General features: G+C 42.3%; 2 protein-coding genes across 2 annotated transcripts; both read right to left on the reverse strand.

Moving 5' to 3' along the window:
- Positions 1-230: 230 nt before the first annotated feature.
- Positions 231-4,032, reverse strand: LOC141637914 (uncharacterized). Its single transcript, XM_074447322.1, has 4 exons — positions 3,922-4,032; positions 1,936-2,946; positions 1,753-1,796; positions 231-1,253 (listed from the first exon to the last, which is right to left on the reverse strand). Exons 2-4 carry the CDS (start codon positions 2,944-2,946, stop codon positions 449-451), a joined length of 1,860 nt encoding a protein of 619 aa, XP_074303423.1. The 5' UTR covers positions 3,922-4,032; the 3' UTR covers positions 231-448.
- A 6,459-nt stretch (positions 4,033-10,491) lies between these two features.
- LOC141637946 (protein FAR1-RELATED SEQUENCE 5-like) lies at positions 10,492-11,687 on the reverse strand. Its single transcript, XM_074447365.1, has 2 exons — positions 11,235-11,687; positions 10,492-11,139 (listed from the first exon to the last, which is right to left on the reverse strand). Exons 1-2 carry the CDS (start codon positions 11,685-11,687, stop codon positions 10,492-10,494), a joined length of 1,101 nt encoding a protein of 366 aa, XP_074303466.1.
- Between the last annotated feature and the right edge of the window lie 15,446 nt (positions 11,688-27,133).

Genomic DNA, 27,133 nt, shown 5'->3' on the forward strand with positions numbered 1-27,133 from the left:
AAAATTTTAACTTTCCCAATGGGGACGGGGACGAGATATGATCGGACTCCTCAGACGACAGAAATGATTCAAGTAGCCATCCCGGAAAACAACCAGATTGGATGGGGACGGGGACGAGACCGAGGCAATGTCAGACCCGCCCTCCGGTCTTAAATTTACAGTATATAGGTTCATCAACACCGTCAATGCAAATTGTATGAAAAACAATATTTACATTAATACAGAGTATAAGAGAAAAATTCACACGACAAAGTGATTAATAAATAACAATACATATCCTACATAAATATTTCTGCGGACAAAGTGATAATATTCTTACATTATACATAAATAAATACCTTCCATTACTACCTAATAATAATCCTAAATTCCAAATTCCAACTTAAAAGGAAAAGGTCTGTCCTAAAGCGGAATTGAACTTGTATAGTCCCAAGTAGGAATACAACAGCTAAAGTCCTAAATAGTTGGTCTCCTTAAACGATGCGCAAATTTCGATGCCATAATGTTGTCCTTCAATCGTCTCATAATATGGTTCCTCAAGATCAAACTCGAATTCTGCCATCCCGCATATAAAATCATCAACACCGTCAATGCCACAAACGACAAGGTCTGCTTCAATAATCAAATCCGAGTCACCTGGAACAGCAACTATAGATTTTAACAAGCGAATTTCAGAACCAGCCTTCACTTCCACGGCCTTATTTCTTGGCAGATCAAACACCCTACTCCTATAATATTTCTTTTCGTAGCTTGTTGAATATTCATGACCGCTATAACGACCAAATAAATTCCCGTGTAAATTTACGGTAAAGTCGGTATCATCATGACGAAATAATGTCACCGTCACAAAAGCTTCGTATGAAAAACTGAAAATTTGATAATGCACAACTGCAAATCCATCATCACCTCCAACAACTGAGCACAAGCGCTTGTTATAAAATGCTGACGACCGGAGGCCACACTCATTCCAACCAAAACTACCGTTGCTGACTTCAAGATTATTTATTGGGTCTCTCAAATATAGAATCATACTCCACTCATCGTTTTGAATGGCACGAAAATTGAACTCTATTGATGCAAAATTGCTATCTGATGATAACTCTTCCATGCAGCTGTCATCTCTATTATATATAGAGAATTTATTGCCTCCATCATCAATTAAGATAGCTCCACATAAAGCGGAAATCTTTTGAGCTACTCCATCAACAAATACCGTAAAAATCTCAACTTTCGTGTTTCTAAAATACATTGGGCTGCGAGGTATGATAGAATTCAAGATAATGTTATTATCTGGAAATGAAGAAAATATGCAAAACAGAAAACCGATTTATGTAAAGTTACTTTCTTATGCAAAACAGAAAACCAATAATAGGAGGAGTCAAAACAATTATCATGGCAACTAAAAATGTTTCCCCCTAACTCAATCATTTGTCTATGTTTGTTTAAAATCTCAGTTACAAAAACAAAACATAAATTAAAAGCACCGGGACGGAGTGACTAATTAATTACTCGCTCTGTCCCGGTCATTTGTTGTCCTTTTCCGTTTTGGGGTGTCTCAGTCATTTGTTGTCCTTTCTATTTTAAGAATGAATTTGGTGAGTAATTTGATCATTCTCATTCAATTTGTTCCACTTATCATTTAGTTATTGGCCCTCTCCTCTTTCCTGGGTCTTTGTGCCAAAACCAAAGGACAACAATTGACCGGGACGGAGGGAGTACAACTCTCTACTCAGGAAGAATGGAGGGGATTACCTAAAGTCAAAAGTGGATGAGGAAGCTTGTTCCTCATAAAATACCTGTACATAAATGATGGCCAAATCAGGTCAGACTGCAGGTTTGGAGGATTTAGAAGCGCACGAAATAGTACTCTGAACTCTGAAGAAACTAAAGGAAAGCGGTTATAAATAAATAAATAAATAAATGGTGCTCGCTCACCTTGTGCTTTTTTTTCATATCCTCTTGCTCATTGCTCGGCTCTTTTTCGTTTAAGAGAAGCATTTTTCGATCTCTATAAAGATACAAAAAGGCATGCTTCCACTGGACTCGCACTTCAACACAGGCATATTGTGTCCGAATAAATGAAAAACTGTCGCCGCGATTGTAAGCTGGACATTGTAAGCAGTCATCGGCAATTTTGCCATTGGAATCCCACAAATTTACTTGGATAGTAATGGATGAATACGCTGGCACAGCCACCACTTTTCTAGACAACTTGATGGGGTCCCCAAGCAGGACACGCAAAGGTTGATGAAACGGCTTGTCAAAAACCTGTGTTTCCAATTGGTCCACGTCTGAGTCGTGACTGCAATACCTCCTGACATTTTCATACCCAGTTACAATGCTTCCATAAATATCGGCAGCATCGCAATTATTATGGCCGTTGTCAGTTTTGGTAACTTTAACATGCAAAGTGGCATAAGCTGCAAACTGGAATATCACGTAGTATACATCAGCGTACACATGAGGACCTCGAACCTCGTGTTTCATCAGCCTGTCATATGAATCGTCATTCACGGGATCCAAATCGAGCTTCTCGTCTACTACCTTGACATCACGAATCCTATCATAAAGACATAACTCCAATTCTGTGCTAAGAGAGGGAATGATGGGATAACGGTCAGGGCCAATTAGAGATAAACAGCCTTTTTCCAATATGGTCTCGGAATCTTCAGGATCACGGTTATAGAGATGAAAGTGAGGGCGGTGACTTTCCAATACTCGAATGGAGCCGTAGATTTCACATGGTTTGCCATCATCAAAGTGATTGAAAATGTGGACGGAAAAAACCTGAACTAAAGGTGTCGCTGGGTCACCCTCATAATCAAAAGGACTACCACTGCGTAAATGATAAGGTTTGGTTAACGGCCCCGGTGTCTTCACATTGGGATTTTGCAGTCTCCTTTCCCATACTTTCGCTACGGTAAGTTCTGGTTCATAGCCTACCATCTGTGCCAGAGTATTTGATAGGGTTTTTTGTGAAAAACTACCTTATATTTAGGGGTATTTGTAAAAAAACTACCTTATACGAGTATTATTTTTCTTGTTTTAGACTACCTTTGTTTTCTCATTTTTCGGTCAAAAACTACCTACGCTGAAAATATGGCGAGATTTGGTCGATTTAGTGACATTAACCTATCTCACATGACTTTCTTAACATCAAACAACAATGATCAACTGCGTCCAAACCAAAATTTAACTTTAGATAAGCAAAATTAATGAATTTCACATTTCAATAATAACTACAAACATCTACTAAAGTTTAGTGTAAGTACTTTATGACTTCCCAAAATCGGGCCTTAGTAAGATTAAAACATAAAAGAGTCGTGTGAGATATGTTAAAGCCGGAAAATAGACCAAATATGTCTATATTCTTAGCGTAGGTAGTTATTGACCAAAAATAAAGAAAACAAAGGTAGTTGAAAACAAAAAAAATAATATAAGGTAGTATTTTTACAAATACACCTAAATATAAGGTAGTTTTTGACAAAAAACCCTATTTGATAATTAATTTAGCTCTAATTGAAGTATATTAATAATGGAATAAGGTAATTCAAAGATAAATGGAGACGGCCATGAAATTAACTATACAAATTATAGACAATAGGGCAGAGCAGTAGCACCTGAATAACAAAAGCCGCAACACTATTCAAATTCCCTGCATCCCCATTATTTGTCTACCTTTTTTATTCAAAGGTTAACAAACAAATGATTGAGACGGAGGGAGTATATTATAATTGAAATCAGTTTATAAATATATAATTGACCAATAATTATAATTATTCAAGTTTTTATTTACTGCTTATAAACCCATAGTTGGACAAATCCAATTAGGGTTTGTGAAACCTCGGAATCCAATTAAGGTTAACATAAAATATGAAAAAAAAAAAAAAAAAAGGTTAATTGAGAAGGAAGGAAGGAAACCTTGTGAAATCAACAGATTGCTGGAGTCTGGAGAGAAAGGGAGACGCCAAGGATTGCGAGAAGAATTTGGGGAGAATGAATTTGAGAGTGTTTCTTCTTTTGAATAGGCTTGTTACTCGTAGACCTCTAGATCGGATCGGGTCGGATTTCTGTTCAATTCAAATCCGACCGAATTAAATCTTGATACGGTGTGACTTGTGTCTATAATTATATCAACCATCTGACATGGATAGATCGTTAAGCCTCAACTCAAATCTGTTAGTTTTCGGGTTATAACATTCTTGTCCATTTCTGCCTACTAAAGATCGTCGACAATTTACTAAATATCGTCGACAATTTTAATGAACTTCCAAAATTGCCCCTCCCCCACACTCCCCCTTATATTTTCCTTATCAGTAGGTCTCCCTTGCGACGGGTCGGATCTTGCGACGGGTATTTTGTGTGTGGAAATGGGTAGAGGGGACAAGGTGGGCACCCACCCCATGTGCTCCTTCTCTCACCCCCTGTGGGTTTTTTGTAAGACAAAATGGTACCCGTCTCTTGTTTGTGACGGATACCCTCCGTCACAAATAAGAATTTGCGTTTCCTTATTATTCAAAAACTACCTTTCACACTTCCAAATTTTGAAAAAAAAAACCCGACTCAAATAACAACAAAAAACCGTATCGACCGCATCATTTCCGTCACGAATTCAAACATTCAACAAGGTATGTGATTGTTATTAATTTTTTTTTTAGTATTTTCTTAGTTTGTAAATTTGTGACGGAATTAGGATAGACGCCTTTATTGTAGACGGAATTAGGATAGATGCTTTGATTTGAATCGGATTAAGTCGTGTTTTGCCGAAAATCAATCGCAAAATTAAAAAAAACGGAAAAAAAAAAAAAAAAAAAAAAAGGAGGCAAACTGGGCTAGGACGAAGAACATTTTCGTCCAGGTGGACGAAAAACATTTTCGTCTGGGCCTGGACCTGGACGAAAATGTTCTTCGCCCAAGCCCATTTTCTCGTTTTTTTTTTCTTTTTGTTTTTGAATTTCTCGTTTGTTTTTTTTTTTTTTTAAAAAAAAAACTTATTTTCCCATCTTGTTTTGTTATCGTTATAAACTAATAAATTATTAATAATAAACCTCGTCCGTGGCGAACTCGTTGTAAAATTATTTATTTTATTTTTAAAATTTTTAAAAACTTATTTTTCCGTCTTATTTTGTTAGCGTTAAAAACTAATAAATTATTAATAATAATTCTCGTCCGTGGCGAACCCGTTGTAAATTTATTTATTTTATTTTTAAAAGAAAAAATCCGTCTCGTTTTGTTTTCGTAAAATATTAATTAATTATTACTAATAAACCCCGTTCGGGATATTTTGTTTTATTTTAATTTTTTAATTTATTTAAACTTATATTTATAAATTCTTTGTTTTATTAATTTAAGTAATCAATGCGTTTTTTTTATTTTTTGAATAGATGGCCGGTGGAGGAAAAGACCGTCACGTTCGAGCTCGAAAGGGGCTCCAGTTTGAGTCTGAGGTTGGAGATGGTAGTACCCAGTCGTGGACTGCGGAGCAGTTGGAGGAGGTGGCTCGGTCTGGTGATATGATAGGTGAGGAGGAGGCGGATGATGAGCGAGTGCATAGGGTGCCCCGTAGACGGAATGAGGAGGGGCGTTTTCAGCGGATGTCGAATGGTAGTTCTAGTAGTGTCGTGGCTCCGAAGAAGAAGTCGGGTAAGGATGTCTCTTGGTTGATTTCCGATCGTGTTCCGGGTGGTCCGATGTTTCCCCACGTGATTCCTAGCTTTGGGGGCCACATTGCCAACACCTTATGGCCGACTCCTAATGAGGTCGGTCGACCAGTTTTGACGGGTTACCACCGGTTTGGTAGGACGAGGTTGTTGAGTTGTTGGCAACTCCTGCCGGCCGTTCAGACTATTTATGACGGTAGTGGTCTTTCTCACCTATTAGATTCCATGGCCGAGCATTTTAACATGCCCCTTATTTTTGCTTTCGTTGAGAGATGGCAACCCGACACCAACAGTTTTCACATGCCTTTTGGGGAGATGTCCATACTCCTTCACGATGTTGCGCAGATCTTAGGTATTCGGGTTGATGGTAACTGTTGTAAGGTGGAGAGTAAGGACGGGACGTTGGCGGATCCCCTTATGTTTGTTTGTGGCTTCTTTGGGATTTCATCAGACGAGTTGAGGTTGCCGTTAAACCCTAGTAAGAAGGCCCCTATTTACAAGAGTCGGGATATATTGGTAGATGCAGTTTGTGACATGGCGGCAGCTAGTTGTGATGTTGTTTTTGCTCACGGGTTTTTGGCTGCGGTGTTGGGGTCGACACTTTTTGTCGACAAATCAGGTGATAGGTTACGTCCTCAGTTGTTTCCTTTAGTGAATGATACTGATTGTGTACACCACTACGCTTGGGGAGCCGGTGTACTAGCCTTCATGTACCGACAGTTGGGTGTGGCTTCACGTGCTGGTGTGAAGACTATTGGTGGTTGCTTGACTTTGTTGCAATCGTGGATCTATGAGTATTTTCCTATGTTCAGACCCGGTCCACCTTCGGTAATTGACCCTACTCAGCCTCGGTCGTGTTCTTGGAGATTCGTTGGTCTCTTAGCTCAAACTGCGGAGAAATTGTTGGAGTATCGGAGGTTGTTAGATGGGCTTACTTATACTTCTATTAGGTGGGATCCGTACGGGCCGCGTCAGGAGGAGTATCATCTTCGTACTCTGTTTGCTGGTTGTGTTCGTTTAATGGACATAGCCGAGTCGTACCAGCCTGATCGGTGTTTACGACAGTTTGGGTATGTGCAGATAATACCCAATCCCATTATGAGATTGGTAGCGCATCGTCCTGCTTCGGGGATAGGGTACGAGGTTAGTGTCGGGGTTGCGGTGGCTGATCATCTTTGGGATTGTTGGGCGGATCACTTGGTTCACCTTTCTCGTAGATCGAGACCAGTTAGTTTCCCGGGTGAGACGGCGCCAGATTATGAGGATTGGTATAATGAGAATTCTCACCCGTTGATCATTGATCCCGACCACCATGATGCCCCCGCTGCACATGATGATTTTGATATTCCTGCTGAGGTAATAATTTTACTTACCGTTGTTTTAATAATTGTTTAATTTTCTTACTGTGGATAATTTTTAAAATGTCTTAGTTATTTTTGTCAATTTGCAGACTGCATGTGTTGTAATGTTTCAGTTTGCCGAAGCCGGAAAGATTGTCGATGACAAGAAACAACTTGCCTATTTACGCAAGATGATGAAGAACTTCGATCCATTTGTTGAGAGGGCTAGGGAGATACAAAGGCATAGAGGACCTCGTCAAACACCCGGTGATCGTGTTCAGCGTAGAGCAGATGGTGTGTATACTGATAGCGAGGAAGAGGATGATCAATAGTCGGGAGACTAATTTGTGTTTGTTTTCATTTGTTTCGTACGTTTTTGAAGACATTCTTTATGTTGGATGATTATGTTAGTTGACTATTTGAACCTTGTTTAATTCAAAAAACATGACGGTTTTAAATTCTGAAATTTCTGGAATATATAGCAACTGATGCAAATTCATACATTTTCTGAAAATACTCACTACTTCATGACAATGGCTAACATAAGGAAAACAAACAAATACAAGATACACTTGAAATAAAACTTCATCATCCTTGACATTTCAGAAATCTCTTTTTTTATACCTATCACTTGTTCTTTTATGACATTTCCACTTGATGCATCATCACCTTCATCTTCACATGCTATCTTCAACTTTTTTGTTATTGTCAAATGATCTTCAGTCAACCACGACACAAAATGATTGCAAGGTAAACACTTAAAATACGCTTTCTTTGGATTAGTTACTGACCCGGAAATCTTGATGATAGCGTTTTTGTGACAACAATTGCAACATTGATTCCTAAAATTAAGGCCTTCAATTGGGTGGTTTCCCCACATTGAGGATGATGTCGACATAAGTAGAGAAATGAAGAAGAAAATATAAGAAGATGAAGATGAGTGAAAAATAGAAGAAGATGAAGATGAGTGAAAAAATACAAGAATATGTAGATGTTTATATAGGAAAAATAACCGTTACAATTTAACAAATAACCGTTATAATTCAAAAATAGCCGTTATAATTCAAAAATAATCGTTATAATTCAAAAATAACCGTTATAATTCAAATATAACCGTTATAATTCAAATATAACCGTTATAATTCAAAAATAACCGTTATAATTCAAATAAAACCGTTATAATTCAAATATAATCGTTATAATTCAAAATAGCCGTTACAATTCAAAATAGCCGTTATAGTTAATAGCTTATAAATAGGTCATTCTATGTCAATTTCAATCACAACATCCAATCCTATTCACTCACTACAATACTAAAATGGTTCTCACAAATACTCAAAAAATCAGAGGTTATCAGAGGGTTTAGGGTTTGAGGTTTGGGGTTTAGGGTTTAGAGTTTGGGGTTTATGTTTTAATTATATTTTAATTATGTTTTAACTGGTTTATGGCCCTGTTTGGTAATCAGCAGATTGATATTAGCGGAAGCAGATTGGTCAAGCAGATTATAAATGACAGATTGGATTAACAGGTTTGACTAGTATATTTCAATTAGCAGATTTAGTAGAAGTGTTTGGTAATTAGCAGATTTTGGTTAATAGATTGTTGTACCTATGTGTAGATTGTTGACGGATTCATATTTCACATTCTACTAATGTGAATATACTGGTTAGAGCAGCATATTGAAAAACAGTAGATTGAGCTCCAATCTACTCTTTCAATATGCCATTTACCAAACACTCAAAATAGTAGATTGGTGAGTCAAACATGCTAAAAGCCTTGAATATGCTGAAAATTTCTCAATCCGCCATTTACCAAACACTCCCTATGTAATGTCGTTGTATTTCAAATTAAGGAATGTTTTAATTAAATTATGTGAAATTATGTTTTAAGGATTGTTTTAATTAAATTACGTTTTAAGTCATTTAATTAAATTTCGTTGCATATTAAATTAAATTACCCAAGACATTTAATCGAATAAATAAATTATAAACTACAATAATTGCATAAATAAAATATAAGGTACAATATTCGGATAAATAAAAAAAAAAAGCTAAGATCCGGTCTCGAAACTGCGCCATAAAGATAGCTGATGTCGATACATGCCACTGTAATGAGCTACGCTTTCATCATGTACCCAACAAGGGGCTATTGGAGGCATAGGTGACAAGGGGCGTACCCGGAGCCTCAGATAGTGGTTTCCCGCATGTAATACCCATAAGACACCATATGGGGTACGTACTCCGGTGGGGGCTCGTAAAGGCAAATAAGTATGACTATCATTCCAATGTCGGTGACCATCTTGATCGTCCCATGAAGAAATACAACATATCACCCAATTGTACATCGTAGCATAACCATATAGATCGAAACTGTCCATCCAATGACCCGAGCCACACGGTATTTGATCCATAAATGTAATTCTAGCTACCTCCGCATCAAATCTCACTGGGCCATAAATATGATCCCGGTAAAGGGGACGACGGATTTCCCTAAGTAAATCTATTCTAGCCATCGTGAAATGAGATTGGTCACCCCGAACAACATGTGCGAGAACTCGGAAACCACAATGACCGTCTCCGGAAGGATTATACCACGCTTCTAGATACTCGGTAAACCAGGAAGGCAAAAAGTCAAGATAAGGAAAGTACCTCGAATGACCAATAGTGTAGTCTACCTCAAGAGTTGCGCAATGCGATGTGCCGAAACTCCCCGTACTCGTGGTAGCAGTGGTAGACGGTGTACCGGGGCCCGTTTGAGTGAATCGGGGGGTACTAGACGGAGTAAAACGAACCGTCGGAGTGGAACGGGGAGTAGTAGACGGAGTAACAGGAACCGTCAGAGTGGAACGGGGGGTACTAGACGGAGTTCGTTGGGAAGACGCGTTTCTTTGGGGCGTAGCTCTGCCTACTCGAACCCGAACCCGTGCATGCTCAACGGCGGACGGCTCTCTACGAGTTCCCCTACTCGGACGTCCTCTAGGGTTCTCGTTCACTCGAGGCTCGTTTACATCCTCCTCATCCGGATGTATCTGAGAGTAAAGGACATCGAACATGGATGATCTCATACTCGGATCTGCATTCCGAATTTCATCGAATAACTCCTCCAATCGATCATCGTCACAAGCCGGCATTGCCTCGGAACCATCGTACTCCAACTTCCTCCAAAATGCATGTAACACATCAACAGGGACCCGAGATCCGTTTCTAGCAATGCAATGAAGTGAACAAGCACATAACAAACCAAGTGTAGTAGCCTTTACACAACCGCAATCGATCATCAAGGCATCTTCCGTCATCTTGGCACCTCTTTCGAATTCTTCACGCAATTCAATGATGGCATTCTTTGATATTTTATAAGAAAGTCTGGAAAATAATCGCTGAATCCCCGTCAACCGCCTCGATCTAGATAACTCCAACAAGTGTCGGATCTCAACATGTTGCGTTTCCATCAAAGAAAACCGAATCCAGATGCTATCAACAGCCAGTTTCGCGCTATTCAACCATCTTTTTCAAATTCGCATGAGCCGACTCAACCCGGGATGTAGAAGTGTTCTCAAAATGAGTTATCTTGTTCGTTCTATACTTGGCCCATTTTTCCAAGTGCGGGAACCATTGCCTCTCAATATAAGCCTCCACTCCCGCCCATTGCCTTGCCAAATTGCCCCACGCCACATTAAACTTAACTTCGGTCTCCGCCTCGACAACCACTTCAAACAAGTTACAAGTTATGTGCTTAGCCCAACTATCCCGACCCGTGATATCAAGTGCTTTCGTCTCCACGTTAGAATATATATGCCAAAGACATAGCAAGTGAGACGAATCCGGAAAAACAGTGGGAATCGCGTTCAACAAATCTGCCTCACAATCAGTAACAATAGCATTAGGTTGAACGACATCATTGAGAAGGGCCTTCAGTTTCCGTAATACCCACAGATATCCATCCTCGGACTCATGCTTCACAAGAGCATACGCGATGACAAAGCTCTTCCCGACGGGTGTGACTCCAACCATCTCAACAAGCGGAAGACGGTATAAATTTGTCTTGTACGTGGAATCGATCAGTACCACATAATAGTATGATCGAAACATCTTAAAGGCTTCTGGATGAGCCATGAACACGTGGGTTAGCTCATCGGTCTCCTGATCAGTGACCCAATAATGAACGTACTTATGCTGAACCGCAAGTGTTAACATCTGTTGTGCCGGGTTTTCCCATCTCTTTCCTCGGCCCTTACTTTCTGAGAACGATTGTAGATTTGTCGCCGATTAGGTCTTGACTTTTCCGGATTCCGCTGATGCAAACCCGCACTAATAATTGCCGGTTTAACGTGAGCTCTAACTTGGGCATCGATATAAGCCAACTCCTCTTCATCAAACTTTGCAAAGTATATGTCGCCGTCACAATACAACGTTAAAGCATGATTATGAAACCCGGATCTCATCACAAGCTTCCACTTATTCTCTTGTAATTCAATAACTTTCATTGAAAATTTGCATTTGCACCACGCGGTAGCCGTGTTACCCCTCATTAAAGAATCGACATCCTTATTTACGGGACCTCTTCCACCCATCCGACAAACAAAATAATCTTGTCTCAAATTCGTGTTACGACCAACCTTGTTGCTTGCTCTTTTTATACCAAACCCGAGTCGGAGTCCGATCTCATATGCCCAATTAAACGCTTCCATACTTGATGCAAATAACATGTGTGGACAGCGGGCCGCCCACGGGGGCGCTTGGTGAGAGACGAAACAAGCGTTTGCATTTTGTATGGAGTCGCCACCAATTTTTATGGGAAATTGGAACCGTTCGAATACCTCATGCAATGTCAAGACACAAAGTAGTGACATGAACACTAAGCAATCGTTACCCTTAGCATTCTATGTCTAGAATGACTCTCGTGGATGCCAATGAACACGGGTGCTCACGGAGATCTGGAGTAAGGGGTGAGGGTACGTATTAGGAAGCTCTTTTGATCGAACACCTAATCCCGCCCGCCTCGATAGCGGCCTCTACTAATGATTAGGTAAGTTATATATACTTGATATATCGTCGATTGTATGCATGCAATGCAACATCCATTGATTAATCCTAACATGTGAGAATTAGACTAAGTCGGTGAATAATTAATTAGGCACACAATTAATGTCGAAGTTGGAATTAATGTTCATTTACATGTGAAAACATACAAGCAATAGAAGAAATACAATAATTGTAAATACAATGAAGAAAATTACAATAATGAAATTTACAATAATTACAACGGATTAGGCGATTTATGTCGAAAATACCTTTAAAACGGATAATTTGAGAAAAAGAATAAAAGAAAGAATTAACGAACAAACCAGAAGGTGATAATACGAATAATAGTTAATTAAACGTAGACTAAATAACTAAGTCAAGGCAGAAACGGAGTTCAGAGACAGAACTCAGCCAGGAACAGGCGCAGCAGAGCTGCGTCCCTTTGAATAGGCGCAGCAGACGCTGCGTCTGTTCCTTGGCTCAGTTCTGGCTGTGAAGCCGTAATTGCAAACCGTTAATGTTAATTGGTAAATTTAATGATCGATTGATGATATTTACTCGGATGAAAGTGATTAGCATGTTATTTAACATATGAATGAGTCATAAAAACAGTAAAACATGGATGAGACGGAATTAAGATGAATTAATTACATGGATGAACGAATGATTGACGAATTACAAACAAACTAATTAATTAGACTAAACATGATGAACTAATGACGGATTAATGATGATGGACAGATACAAATATGTCAACGATGAATTCCAGAAACTCAATATGAACGAATTGAATTTCTAAAACCCGAATTGAGTTTAATGACGAAAACCCGCGAATATGAATTATAAGGGATTTAAGTCGGATTTAAGGATGAACTAAACATGTTAATGATGATGAATTATATACATGTGATTATTATGCTATCATGTGAACGAATTAAAGAACAAACAATCAAATAAGAACAACGAAACGAATTACAGAGGACGAAGGAAGAAGAAAGGAAGCAGGAACTGCGGCAGCCTCACGAAGAGGCGCAGCAGGAACTGCGCTCCTTCGAAGAGGCGCAGCAGTTGCTGCGTCCTTTCTCGACGGTTGGTCTTCTGAAAATCCGTGAAAAGAGGTTTTAAAGTACGGTTTTAGAAATCGGTTTTAATGATGCTTTCGACATAAACCTTACATTAATTGGTACAATAAGTAAAATACAATAAATAAAAGAGAGATTTACACCCTCAGACTTACATGTTGACGAAACGAGAAGGACTAAGAATATCGATTAGTGATGCTCGACGCGAATGCAAAGAGAGTGCCCTCGTAAGAGGAAAACTATTGATTAATTAAGTTGATTATTGGTGTAGTTGGTCAAATTGGTCGGTCATGCAACGGAGAGGCTGGTACCCGGAAGGATCCGAGCTTACGTGGTCGAATGTTCAAGCACGTAGGCGCCAATTAGTAAGAACAAAGTCTATAATGCAAAGGGAGAAGAGAAGGGCGGACACTCGCGTGAGAAATATGAGGAGCGAAGGCTCCTATTTATACTAATCACACGACGGAATTAGGGTTTCGGAGACTCTTTGGAAGTGAATCTCGGAAAGATATGAAAAAGATACGTGAAACATGCAGAGAAGGGCCTGGGAAGAGGCGCAGAAAACCATCTGCGTCTCTTGGAAAGAGACGGACTGCTGCGTCTATTCCCGAGAGGTTTCCTCCTTGAAGAAAGATTTCCGCGTTTGAGTTATGGTAGGACGGAAATAATCCGATCTTCCTTAATATTTAACATGAATATTACGGGATATTATTTGCCAAAAGATAAAACTTGTGAAATATGGAATAGAAATATCCGGAACATTCCAGAACATTCCGACTCGGGATTTAACGATTATCGAGAAAATGGAGACGGTTTTGACCGGACTCCGAATGTACTCTAATTACTGCCAAAACGACCGTATCAGGACGTAGATGACAACTGTGAGGTAGACATTAATATTTGAGCAATCACTTGACGATAATCTTACGAACTGTCACAAATCGTTCCGCGAATCAAACATGCGGCCCAATCATCACCGGGTTTTTCGAGGGGTGCAGAAACGAGGTGTCTACAGAGCCCCCACTTTGACTGAGGCTTGGACAAGGCGAAAGTCAAAGTATAGCCATCAGGTCAATCGAAGATTACAACCTGACGACTATGGCGACGCGAGGCGGCTCAAGGGGTCTGAACCAAGGACCTTTCGTCGGGAACATTTTAGAGTCTGTCGACTATCGGGGAGGGTCGTTTAAAGTCCATTAGACTACGTAAGGAAGCTCGCCAGCCATAAGAAGAAACCATACCTGAGATACCCCTGGGTGAAACGAGACTGAAGACGCTTCGGCAAAACTCTTTGGTCTGAAGATAACTTGGTGTCTGAAGGCATTAGGGGTCACAGGGATACTGAAGAAACTTCTGGAGAATGAACCCTGGTCGAACTCCGCGGGGAAACAAGAAATATTGAAAGCAGCAGGACGTCGGTAGAAACTGCTGGGGAATCCGCTTGCGTCGGTCTCAAGCGAACTCTGGCGAAACTTGAGGTTGAATCTGCTTGCGTCGGTCTCAAGCAAACTCTTGCAAAACTTGAGGTTGAATCTGCTTGCGTCGGTCTCAAACAAACTCTTGTTGGGGAATATATTGACGACTAGGAACATCTTGATCGTCATGGGAGAAATCTTGAGTGAGTGAGCGATCTTTGCGCAAAAAATACTACTACTATTTGGATAAAAGGATATTGAGCAATCTTTGCAAAAATCTGCTGCGCGGATAAAAGGATCTTGAGCAATACTTTGCAAAAATCTTTGTCTTTGGATAAATGGAAATGAGCAATCGCAAAAATCTTTGCTGCTTGCTACTGGGTATAAAGGAATTTGAGCAATCGCAAAAATCTTTGTTGTCTTTGGATAAATGGAAATGAGCAATACTGCAAAATACTGTTGTGCTGGATATAAAGGAATTTGAGCAATACTGCAAAATACTGCTGTGCTGGATAAGAGTGAATAATAGTACGCAACAGTCCGCCGCTGGCTGATGAAATGCGGGCTGGAACGAAAGAAAATCGTCGAAATGGACCAAAAGAATATAACAGCGTCGAGGAAGAGGCGCACCAAAGATGGGCCCACAAATAACGAACTTATAACGAATTTTTGAAAATCCGTATGGAGGGAAGACAAGGAAGAGGCGCAGCAAGAGCTGCGTCTCTTGGAAGAGGCGCAGCGCCTGCTGCGTCTTTTCCCCAAATTGGCTTTTCTGCGTAAAAACGCGAAAATCAGACGGGATTATGTTCATTATTTCGAAACACAATTCTTGCAATTTCTCTCTCAAATCTTCACCATTTCCGTCGAGGTTTGATCCAAAAGCTTGCATTAAACATGACTAATCGAGGTATGTATTCCAATCTTGCATTAATCATCTACATTTGTTGAATTTTGAGCCGCGAGATTTAGGGTTTTCGACCCTTTTGATCGAAAATTTGGGGCTTTTCCCCCAAATGGATTTGCCATGCCAAATTGATGTTAGAAACGGATAATAGGCAATGTTAGGAACATAACCATGTGTTTGTTTCGAATTTTCGTCGAGTTTTGAGCTCTTGAGTGAAATTTGAGACGGTTTTACAGCTAAGCCGTAAATTGCTTCGAAAATAGCCTTAGGAATGCCCATTTGCGATGAAATTCGATATTTGGAATCCTTGGATGATGGGTAAATTTCCTACCATCTCGGAATTTTGGTTTATATCAACTTTTTCGGGACACCTTTCTAGGGCATAATCGTCGTTATAGCGAAATGCTGCCGAATTTTCGACTTGAACCCGGAACTAGGCTTTGACTTGGACTTGACTTGACCCAATTTATCACATGAGTGATTGGGTTGGTGGGAATATGGCCAAAGATGGCATGGAAAGGGCGTTTTCAGGGCTTTGAAGGCTCGAAAACTCCTTAACAAAGGCTTGTCGTCATGTGACGCGGACTGAATTTACTTTAATGTTGCAGGTGATGATGCTTCTACTTCTGGGAGGACTCCCATGGAGATTGACGCCACTACCGTTGAGGAGGCTTTAGAGCAGGCCTTCACCGCTGCGGTGATGGCTGCTGAGTTTCACGAGGAGGAGGCCGTCGAGGAGGAGGAGATCCCGAGACGAGCCAACGTTGGGCGAGGAGGTCGTCAGCTGAGGGGAGCTCCTGCGTGGGCCGAGACCTGGGAGAGTAGGCACCTCGTGTGGGCTGCCGAGGGTCACCTGTCCTACAGGACGGTGAAGAGCTTGGTAAATAAGAATTCACTACTCACTACCTGTCCTCTTTCATTCTTTTTGTCTAAATTTCTTTCAAATTTCAGCCAAAACTAAAGATAGCTTTGTTTCAAATTACTATAGGAGGCCGGGAACATCAGGTCGTTCTCGGGTTACACGACAGCGATGGAGCACTACGAGCGGCTGTCGGCGGAGGAGAGGGCCATGATCGAGCGTGGAGCGTTCGGTCCTCTGGTTCAGGTCTGGAGGGATATCGTGAAGAGGAAGTTGCGGGCTAACCTTAGCCTGGTCCGTGCTTTCTTGGACCGATTCTGGGATACGACTTCCACGTTTCACTTGCCTTTCGGTGAGGTGGGAGTTACTCTGGAGGATTACGGCATGATTTGGTGCCGGTGCGGGGACCGAGGAGATGGTGTGGCGGAGAGGCGCCATGAGGGCGGACTCGGCCAAGGCGAGGAGATTGATCGGCTGGAACTTGTCGCCGAAGGTCTGTTGCGATCTTGGGTTTGGTACCCAGACTTACGTTCGAGACTACTTTGCGGGTAAGACCCCGGCGCTGGTGACGATCGAGGGAAGGGAGACGACTCCTCCTCCCTGCACAGCTGAGCAGAGGGCTCGCTTGTGGCTGTGGTGGTTTCTGTCTTCGATTTACCTCGGAGACAAGGGCGAGAGGCTGTCGACGAAGCTTCTTCCCTTTCTTTCGACTGAGTTCCCTAGGCGCGGGACCGGGTCATTTGCTGGTTTTGCGGTCCTCATCCGCTTCATGAGGGCCATGGTTCGTCCGGAGCTGATGGAGAAGGGGACTTCTCCGGGTGCTGTCGGACCTGGACTACTCTTGGAGGTATGAACCTTTCTTTTAGATCAAAGCAAATTCCTTTCTTTATCGAATTACGAAAGATCGTCACTGATTATTCTGTTTTACAGGCGTGGGTGTACTCCTACTTCCCGAGTCTCGCGCCGAAGAGGACGGAGCCACTGGAGAAGGCCTATCCCGTGGTGAGGGATTGGGTGATGTGCCGGACGAAGAGCAAGCGTTCTTCTCACAACGTCTACCGGCGGGATGTGAACGCCCTTCAGCTGAGCAGCGTGAGTATCCCACTCGTATTCATTTATACTTCTTATCCTTTGCCTTTACTTGATCATAGGAATGATCTTTGCCTTATCTTGTCGCAGTGGGTGCCCAGACCTTGGGCGGAGTACGCTGGAGCGCCTCCTTTTGTCGTTGAGGTCCTTCGACCTAGGAGTCCGAGAGTTTCCTTTGTTGTGGACGTCGATGGGTCTGTGTGGTATCTGGCGAGCGCTTAGCTCGTCGGTGCTCGCATGGGATGCGTTGACGGTTCTGTTGATCCTCTCGGGACGATGTTTGGGAGCCTTCGACGATCCGAGAGGAGGCGGACTGGGGTGCGGTGGCGACGACCTTCTTCTCCCTGGCGAGGATTACTCGGCGTTCCTTTACGGGAGGTTGGCGTACTGGCCAGTTTATTGCTGTTTACAGGGTGGCCGCGAGCTGGAGCGATGTTTAGGGAGACTTCTCTTGATTTTTGGGAGACTTCTCTTGATTTTTGGTTTCCAACTTTGCTTGAATTGATTGACATGAGCCAATTTATTGCTGTTTACAGGGTGGCCGCGAGCTGGAGCGAGAGTTGACCCAGTCTCGGGAGGAGACAGCTCGCTTGTTGAGGGAGCTCGAGGTTCGGGACGCCGAGATCGCCGTTCTGGTGGCGAGAGTTGCCGAGTTGGAGGGCGCCCAGCAGTAGTTTTGTGCAGTTTTGTAGACTTGTACATTTGGATGTCTTTTTTTGAACATTTTTGGACTTTGTTTGGGGCGCAAGCCCCAGTTTGCTTGTACATTTGCCGTGTTTGGTGTATATACGACGGCCTGAATGCCTTTGCTGCTGGGTTGTGTTGCTTGTATCTGCAGGTTAGTTCTTGAACAGGTTTGGTAGATAACGGTTTACGCCGTCATGCTGCCGAAATTTACATGGAAATCACGCAAAACATACATTTTTATACATATGGCCTTAATTAGCGCAAAAAAAGACTCAAAAGAACGCAAATGCGAAAATGCAAAAATTTTGCCGGAAATGACCGGACGGTAGGGAGGGTTACCCCCTAAAAAAAGAAAAAAAGAGAAATCTGTAAGTGTAGAAATGAAATGTTTGAAATTCGTTAAAAAAATGAAAACAGATGAAAATTATTTCCCAAAAAGAAAATGAAACTTATTTCCTAAAAATGAAAATGAAATTTATTTCCTAAAAAAGGAATTAAGTGTGATGAAATGGCGAAGGTTTCGACGTCGCCTCGAAATGCGTGCCCGCGAATTTAGGAAACTCGAAACATGGTAATCTCCTCGTATTTACCAAAATAAAACTCCGCAAGAATAGGAAATCATGCGTTTATAGAATTAGGAAAGATCCAACGCGGAAATCACAGAAGTGAGACTGGGGAAGAGGCGCAGCATGAGCTGCGTCCCTTTGAAGAGGCGCAGCAGGTGTTGCGCCTGTTCCCAAGCCGGTCCGTTCTGGCGGATTTTTGGAAACAACAATTAGCATAAATAGAAGCGTCGATGGAGTTTTAATTCACATAAATCTTCCGTCTTTTCTCCGTCTATTCACATAAAACTCCCAAAATAAATCTTCAAGAGAAAATTATCATCATGAATACTTTGGAGATCCGCTTGAAGGAATGGACCAATGAATTTTCAAATATGGAGAAGCATGACATGGGTGCTTATAACCTTGGGTCTTTGTTGAGTTTGAAACTCATTAAGATATTAAAACCATTCTTGGATGCTTGCCTTGACTATTGGGACCCGAATTATCATGTTTTCGCGTTCCCAGGGGGTGACATTTGCCCATTTCCTGAAGAAATAGCTGGTATTGGTGGATGGGATCCTGAACATTTACCTGTCATTCCTTCCACTTCACAAGGGTATAAAAGCAAATTCAGAGACTTGCTTGGATTGACCAGACTTGAGGTGGATCGTCTAGTTACCCCGAAAGGCGTGAGAATGTTGGACTTTATTGATCGATTCATCAACATGGCCGACCCTACTGTTTCTCATGTTGCTAGGAGAAGGGCATTTGGCTTTTGTTTGTTGCACGTGTACGTCTTCCAAGGGCATGTTGATGAAGACTTGAGAGGTGATCCCCGTCTTTTGTGCCTTATTGAGCAAATGGAGCTGCGCAGGAGCCCAGCTTGCTTATGCTTAGGGGAGATTATTTTGGGCTTGGATAATAGGAAATCCAACCGCGATCTGCCGTTTTTGGGGAGTCCCGTTATTCTGCAGGTAAAAGACATCTTTTCTTCTTTTCTTTTTTTTTTTTTTTTTTTTTTTTTTTTTTTTTTTTTCTTTTTTTTTTTTTGATTGGTGTCTAATACCTGCTTTTGGTAGGTTTGGCTTATGGAACGGCTCCGATTGATCGAGCCCCCAGTTCATGCACTTTCCTATCATTCCCGTATGATTGCGATGAGGACGCGGTTGTACATGGTGGACTTCACCCGGGTCTGCGATTATTGGAAGAACAAGCTGAAAAGTGATGATGGCCCGTTGATTAGGTGGGTAAACCGTGGTGGCACCTCAAGTCCGCCTTTGGAGTGTCTTCTTTGGATCCCACTAGGTCCGTGCGCATTCGGGATTGGAGTTCATGGTATGCATCTTTCCGGAAAGATTGATGAGGCAAGTTGGGTGAAGCGGAGACGATCCCGAGGCTTGACACCGTCCCCATGATCGCTATGGCGCTTACTACCGAGAGCCGAAGAGAGTGGGCTATTAAATGGGCCCAAAGAAACATGTGGTTCTTGAACTTCTCCGCCAATGCTTTATGGGTGTCGGATTCCTATCTGAGGTGGAGAAAGGCTGCGACTCCGGAAGAGCGCGAGAGACTGAGGAAACGCGAACCTGTTGACTACAAGGTGCGCGAGGGAGAGAAAGAGAAAGAGAAGCATCTGACAGAGGGAGAAGAAGAAGCCGGGCTTCAGGTCATTCGTCCTTCAAAGAAATCAAAGACTACTCCTGTTGTAGAGATGATGGTTGGCAAGAATGGAAGAGTCAGGCCTCGAGAAAGACCGTTGGTGATTAGGTCTGAAGTGGTGCAAGAGCGCCCAGCTCGAGGTCGTGACAAGAAGTATGACAAGAATGACAAGGGCAAAGGGAAGATGGAGGAATAGCCCGAGTCGTTATTTATTATTTGATTATTATTATTATTATTGTAATAAAAAGGAGGGATTTTTAGAATCCTAGCCTATTCTATTATTATTATGTAACGTACTATTATTATTTAGGAATGAATAAAAGGTTAAATGGTTATGAAACCGTTGTGATTTTCTTTTATTATTCTTGTCGAATTTCAAATGCAATGCAAATGTCCTTCTATTTACATTTTAGGTATAATGGGTTGAATCCTGTGAAGGATTGCCTACGTATTCACTTTAAAAAGCGAAATCAAACCCTTGCGCGTAGTTCGAGTAAATGTAAAAGAATAATTGTTCGAAGCAAGAGCTTGTAATGAACATAGAAAATAAGCATGAGCTTTTGCTTGTTCTCAAGGTGCGAATTTAGTTTGTTTGATGATATGAGGATGACAAATTCGTCAAAATGCAAGAGCATAGTGACACTAGTTTATTTCAGCTTGGCCAGGGGCCGTTTATTTAGTGCCACAAGAGCGACACATGGGTTTACGCGAGGCGCGTGTTTGGTCCTATTCTAGGCATAGTATCGTTTCAGTTGGTCAAGGTTTGTGGGGTTTGAAAACTCATTCCCATCTAGGTCTGTGATTCTAACCGCACCCCCTGGGAGTATGGTTTTGACTAGAAATGGTCCGACCCAATTAGGTTTGAATTTTCCCCTTGGGTCGACAGGTAAAAGAGCTCTAACCGATTTGAGTACTAAGTCTCCTTCTTTGATGTTTCTTGGCCTAACCCTTTTGTTGAAAGCTCGTTTGATACGTGCTTGATATGTTTGGACATTATGCAAGGCGCGAGAAGACGTTCATCCAGGAGGATGAGTTCTTCATATCTATCCCTTTTCCAATCGGCCTCAGGGATTTGGCTTTCTAGTAGAATACGCAAGGATGGTATTTCTAGCTCGATTGGTTGTCATGACTTCCATGCCGTAGGTCAAATAGAAAGGAGTAGCCCCAGTGGGCGTCCTGACAGACGTACGATACCCCCATAAAGCAAAGGGTATCTTGCTTGGCCAATCTCTATAGTTGTCGGTCATTTTCTTGAGAATTGTGACAACATTCTTGTTCGCCGCCTCTACTGCGCCGTTAGTCTGTGGTCTATAGGGCGAAGAGTGGTGATGCTTAATCTTGTATTTGGCTAGCAATTGCTCGGTTTCAGCTTGGAAGTGCGACCCATTATCGCTAATGATCTCATGTGGGCAACCATATCGACAGATGATGTTGTTTTGTATGAACTTTGCCACATTTTTAGCTGTAAGACCAGTGTAAGAAGCCGCTTCTACCCATTTGGTGAAGTAGTCAATTGCTACTAGAATGAAACAGTGACCTCCTGTTCCGGCTGGGGTTATCTTTCCGATTATGTCAATTCCCCATGTAGAAAAAGGCCAAGGAGATGTCATCGTATAGAGCAATGAAGGAGGGACATGTTGCACATTCCCGAAGATTTGGCAGTTGTGGCAATGTCTCACGTATTTGATGCAATCAGATTCCATTGTGGTCCAATAATATCCCAAACGTGTGATTTTCTTTGCCATCATAGGCCCACTCATGTGGGGACCGCATTCTCCATCATGGACTTCTTCCATCACCTTTCGTGCCTGTGAATGATCAAGGCAACGTAGGACTACACCAAGAGGTGTTCTTTTGTATAATTCTCCTTGCATCAGAATGTATTGGGAAGCTAATAGGCGTATAGCGCGTTGTCCCCTCTTGTCCATATCCGGTGGATAGGTACCATTGAGCTTAAAATTCAAGATTGCTTGGAACCAGGGTTCCTGCGCGATTTCCTCTTCATCGGTGATTTGGTGGACATAAGCTGGCTCCGACCGTCGTTCGATGAACAAAGGCATGTCCATCATGTGATTTGGCATATTTATCAAAGATGCAAGTTTCGCAAGAGCGTCTGCAAATTGATTTTCCTCTCGAGGTAGGTGTAAGTAGGTTACGTGATCAAAGAATTGAGCCACTTGGTCTATCCTAGCCTGATAGGGTGCAAGGCTTTCACTTCGGATTTTCCAAGATCCCGTGACTTGGTTGATGATCAGTGATGAATCCCCATGTACTCGGAGGTTTTTGATTCCTAAGCTTACTGCCGCCTGTAGTCCGATGAGACAAGCTTCATACTCTGCGGCGTTGTTTGTCACCTCGAAGTCGAGTTTGACAGCAATCGGTGTATGCTCACCTTCAGGAGAAATGAGCAACACTCCTATTCCGAATCCTCTTAAGTTTGATGCTCCATCAAAGTATAGATCCCAGGACTCTACATCTGTTTGAAGTATATCCTCGTCGGGAAATGACCAAGTATCTATGGCTTGTGCGTCGTTGATAGGATTTTCTGCGAAGAATTCGGCGACGGCGCGACCTTTTATGACTTTCAGTGGCACATATTTAAGGTCGAATTCGAGAGCATCGAGTCCATCTTGCCGGGACGTCCGTTGAGGACGGGTTTCTCAAGAGGTATTTGATTTGGATCCATTTTGGAGTATATCTTGATGGAGTAGCTAAGCATGTAGTGACGTAGCTTCTTCGTTGCCCACACAAGAGCGAGGCATGTCTTTTCGAGTTGTGAGTATTTGCACTCATATTCCAAGAACTTCTTACTTAGATAGTAAATAGCTCTTTCTTCACTTCCTACATTTGAGCCAAAGATAGCACCCATGGCGGTTTCGATTCTTGTGAGATATAAACCAAGAGGTTGATCTCGTTGTGGCGGCATGAGCACTGGTGGTTTAGCCAATATCTCCTTGATTCGATCAAACGCCTTTTGACAATCATCATCCCACATGGTGTGGTCTGTTTTCTTGAGTTTCTTGAAGATAGGCTCGCAAATCATCGTAAGTTTCGATATGAATCGACTTATGTATTGTACTTTTCCCAGGAATCCTCTGACTTCTTTTTCTGTTTGGGGTTGTGGCATTTCGATCAGAGCTTTGATTTTGGAAGGATCTATTTCTATACCCCTTTGGCTAACCACGTATCCCAGGAGTTTGCCAGATGTTACCCCAAATGTGCATTTCTGAGGATTGAGCCTCATGTTGTACTTTCGTAGCCTTGCGAAGAATTTGCGAAGGTTCGCAATATGTCCCTCTCTTTCTTTGGATTTGACGATCATGTCATCTACGTATACCTCAACTTCCTTGTGTATCATGTCATGTAAGAGTGTAGTTGCGGTGCGTTGGTATGTAGCTCCGGCGTTGATCAATCCAAACGGCATTACTGTATAGCAATAGGTTCCCCATTGGGTGACGAATGCGGTCTTATGCATATCTTCCATGGCCATTTTGATTTGGTTATAACCCTCATATCCATCGATCCATGAAGGATAGTAATGCGTGGTCTGCAGTATTGTCCACTAATATGTCGATGTGAGGTAGAGGAAAATCATCTTTTGGACTCGCTTTGTTCAAATCCCTAAAGTCAACACAAACACGGATTCTCCCATCCTTTTTGGGTACGGGTACTATGTTAGCTACCCAGTCAGAATACTCGGAAACTTTGATGAACCCGGCTTTGAATTGCTTATCAACTTCTTCCTTAATCTTTAGAGCCCATTCTGTTCTCATTCGTCGAAGCTTCTGTTTCACAGGTTTGAAACCTGGCTTAATCGGAATCCTATGTTCTGCAATATCCCTGTCGATCCCTGGCATATCTTTGTAGGACCAAGCGAAAACGTCTTTGAATTCATTTAGGAGGTCTATGAAATCGGCCCTTTCGGTAGAGCTCAAGGTAGTCCCTATCCTAAGTTCTTGGGGTTCTAGTTCGGTTCCTACGTTGATGGGTTCGGTGTCTTCTATCACTGGTCCCCCTTCCCCTTCCTGTAATATTTCTTTGGCTACGTAGGGAGGTATTTCGGTCAAGTCTGGGTCTTGGTCATCCTCGTATCATCATAAATGAATTGCACTCGAAAGAACACAGAGAGTAAGCAGAACCTGATTTATTCATATTAAGATTTGAGTAAAGTTGAAACAAAGAAGCCAACTGATCCATGGTCAGTGGCGGCAAAGGGACAGTGGTTGGGGCATCTCCCAAACTACCGTGACTACTCGAGGCTAAGCTAGGAGAAACGAAGGGAGTGGGGATGACAACAGGAGTAGACTCTCTAATGACTTCTCTAGACTCCGACTCTGACTCCGACTCCGACTCGAACTCGTCGTCTTCTGGTTCTCCTTTGAACATCTCTCCTTCTCCAGTGGTGAGCTTGAAGAGTCTTCCTTGGTTGTTGGTCCATTTGATTGACTTTCTCCATCCTTTCTGCTGCTTTGTGTCGGTTTCTGTGATCAACGCGGTGGGGTTGAAGCGATCGTCTTGAAGTATCATGGTAATGATCTCATCCTGCGCGGCCCTAATGAATCGATCTTCTCCAAACAATAGGCTCATGGTGATATTCGGAGAGACGGTGGAGTAGTTCCCTTCATTCTCGATTGCATGGATTTCATTTTCGATGGGAGAAATGAGGTGTGAGCAATCTAAGGTAGATTCATCACTTGTAATCACCAGGATTCCAAGAGGATTCTGAGTGTTGTTGGGTTTACCTCCTGGTGGTATTGGGAGTCGACCATCTTCAATCATATCTTGAAGCACGTGTTTCAACTTGTAGCATTTTTCTGTGTCGTGCCCTTTGCCCCTATGGTATTCACAGTAGGAATTTTTATCCCAGAACTTGGACTTCTTTTCGGGTTCGGGAGTAGGTCCGATGGGTTGGAGTTTACCTTGCTTCATTAGCCTTTTTAGAGCGTTGGAGTAAGTATCCCCAAGGTTTGTGAACTTTCTTGGTGGGGTAGTTTTCTTGGATGGCTCGAGAAGGTTAACCTCATCGGTCTTGCTAGTAGAGCCGTATGAACGACTTGTGGACCCTTGATATCCTCTACCTACCGTTTTGGACAAGAGTCCTTTACGGATGTCATCTTCAATTCGCGTCCCTAGTACAGTTAAGTCCTTGAAGCTTTTGATGTTTTGGTATCTCAAATGATTGGCATATATGGGCTTGAGATTATCCACAAACTTTTCCACAAGAGTAGCCTCATCCGGGCGTTCGACTAGTTGGGTGCTAGTCTTCCTCCACCTACTTAGGAAGTCGGTGAATCCTTCTTTGTCATTTTGGGTAAGAACCTCTAGAGTACGCATGTTGACTTGGATCTCGGCATTATCCGCATATTGTTTAGAGAACTCGATGGCGGCGTCTTCCCAAGTAGCGACCTTCTTATGATCCAAAGAGTAGAACCATTGTTTCGGGATAGTGTCAAGAGATGAAGGAAAGATCCTTAAGAACATCCCGGGTTTAATGCCTTTGATAGACATGTAATCTTTGAAAGCACGGATGTGGTTCAAAGGGTTCTCGTGCCCCTTGAATTTAGGGATATCCGTCATATTGAAGTTAGTTGGCAATTTGGCATCGACGGCCTCATACTTGCGATTGTTCTCCATGTAAATGTCATTCCCCTTAAGGTACATCAATTGCTCCTCCAGATGTTGGAGTCTTTTCTCAGCTACAGTCATCCCCATGAGAGGATTTCCGTCTCTAGATTCATCATCGGAATTGCCTAGTACTTCCTCTTCGTGAGGGGGAAGTCTCCCTTCTAAGGAATAGATTCGTCCTTCGATAGTTTCAAGGCGATCGTATGTTTGGTCTTGGGCAACTTGGATTTGGGCTAGCGCGGCTAGGATTCGATCATTACCATCTTGAATTTGGCGGAGATTTGTTTCATCACTTGATCCGGGCATCTTGGAAACTGGATAAGAGATCGGCGACGAATCAAAACACGATCGACCATTCTATCACACTTGCTAAAAGAAGGAAAGTTTTGACTCGTGAAGTGGGTGTGTGCCACTTGTGTTGAGTGAGTTTTGAAGAAAGACAAGGTCTTTGAAAATGTGTGTCCTAGTCAACTGTAGTGTAGTTGTAGGAGTGGACTCGAAGTGAGGTTTTGAAATGGGCTTGTGGCCCGGATTTTGACGCGACAAACGGACGGAGTTTTGACCGGATTTTGCGCTAATTAAAGCCCTATTTCGAAATTCTTGTTTGAAAAAGGATTTTGATTTTTGAAAATTCGTCATGGTTTTGTTTAGAAATGGTGATCACGTAAGGTTTACACATTTATACAAGCATTATAACGGGATGCTGAGTGCATTTAGAAGGGTTTTGGTTTAAAGGGTAGGTTGCCATACCGAACCATCAAACCCGAAGTCTGTGGAGAGGCTCGTGCCAAACAAGAGTAAGGCCGATTCCTAATCCATTTCCTCAAGTAGTGAAGGCCCTTGATACAAACAAGAGTAAGCATCATGGTATGGATGACGTCAATCGCTATCCATCCTTAGGCCCAAATAAGAATTAGGACCGTTTAGACGGGACGATTGGTCGAATGGGTCGGGTTGGGCCTAGGAAGGCCGAATTAAACGGTCTAGGAAGATCGAGTTATGAAAACCGACAATTGTCTTGTACAAACTATTCCCTAACCTTGTTCAAGTTTCACCCTAGCTACACGTAAGTGTATTCCCCAGCGGAGTCGCCAAACTGTGGACAGCGGGCCGCCCACGGGGGCGCTTGGTGAGAGACGAAACAAGCGTTTGCATTTTGTATGGAGTCGCCACCAATTTTTATGGGAAATTGGAACCGTTCGAATACCTCATGCCATGTCAAGACACAAAGTAGTGACATGAACACT

The sequence above is a fragment of the Silene latifolia genome, unplaced genomic scaffold, assembly GCF_048544455.1.
Source record: "Silene latifolia isolate original U9 population unplaced genomic scaffold, ASM4854445v1 scaffold_158, whole genome shotgun sequence".
NCBI classification, from domain to species: Eukaryota; Viridiplantae; Streptophyta; class Magnoliopsida; order Caryophyllales; family Caryophyllaceae; genus Silene; species Silene latifolia.

Coding starts and splice junctions, on each gene's coding strand:
- LOC141637946 (XM_074447365.1), bottom strand. CDS start 11,687: ATGGAAGCGTTTAATTGGGCATATGAGATCGGACTCCGACTCGGGTTT. Junction 11,140..11,234: donor TCTACAATCGTTCTCAGAAA/GTAAGGGCCGAG, acceptor GTCACTGATCAG/GAGACCGATGAGCTAACCCA.
- LOC141637914 (XM_074447322.1), bottom strand. CDS start 2,946: ATGGTAGGCTATGAACCAGAACTTACCGTAGCGAAAGTATGGGAAAGG. Junction 1,797..1,935: donor ATATGAAAAAAAAGCACAAG/GTGAGCGAGCAC, acceptor ATTTATGTACAG/GTATTTTATGAGGAACAAGC. Junction 1,254..1,752: donor TCATCCACTTTTGACTTTAG/GTAATCCCCTCC, acceptor CATACCTCGCAG/CCCAATGTATTTTAGAAACA.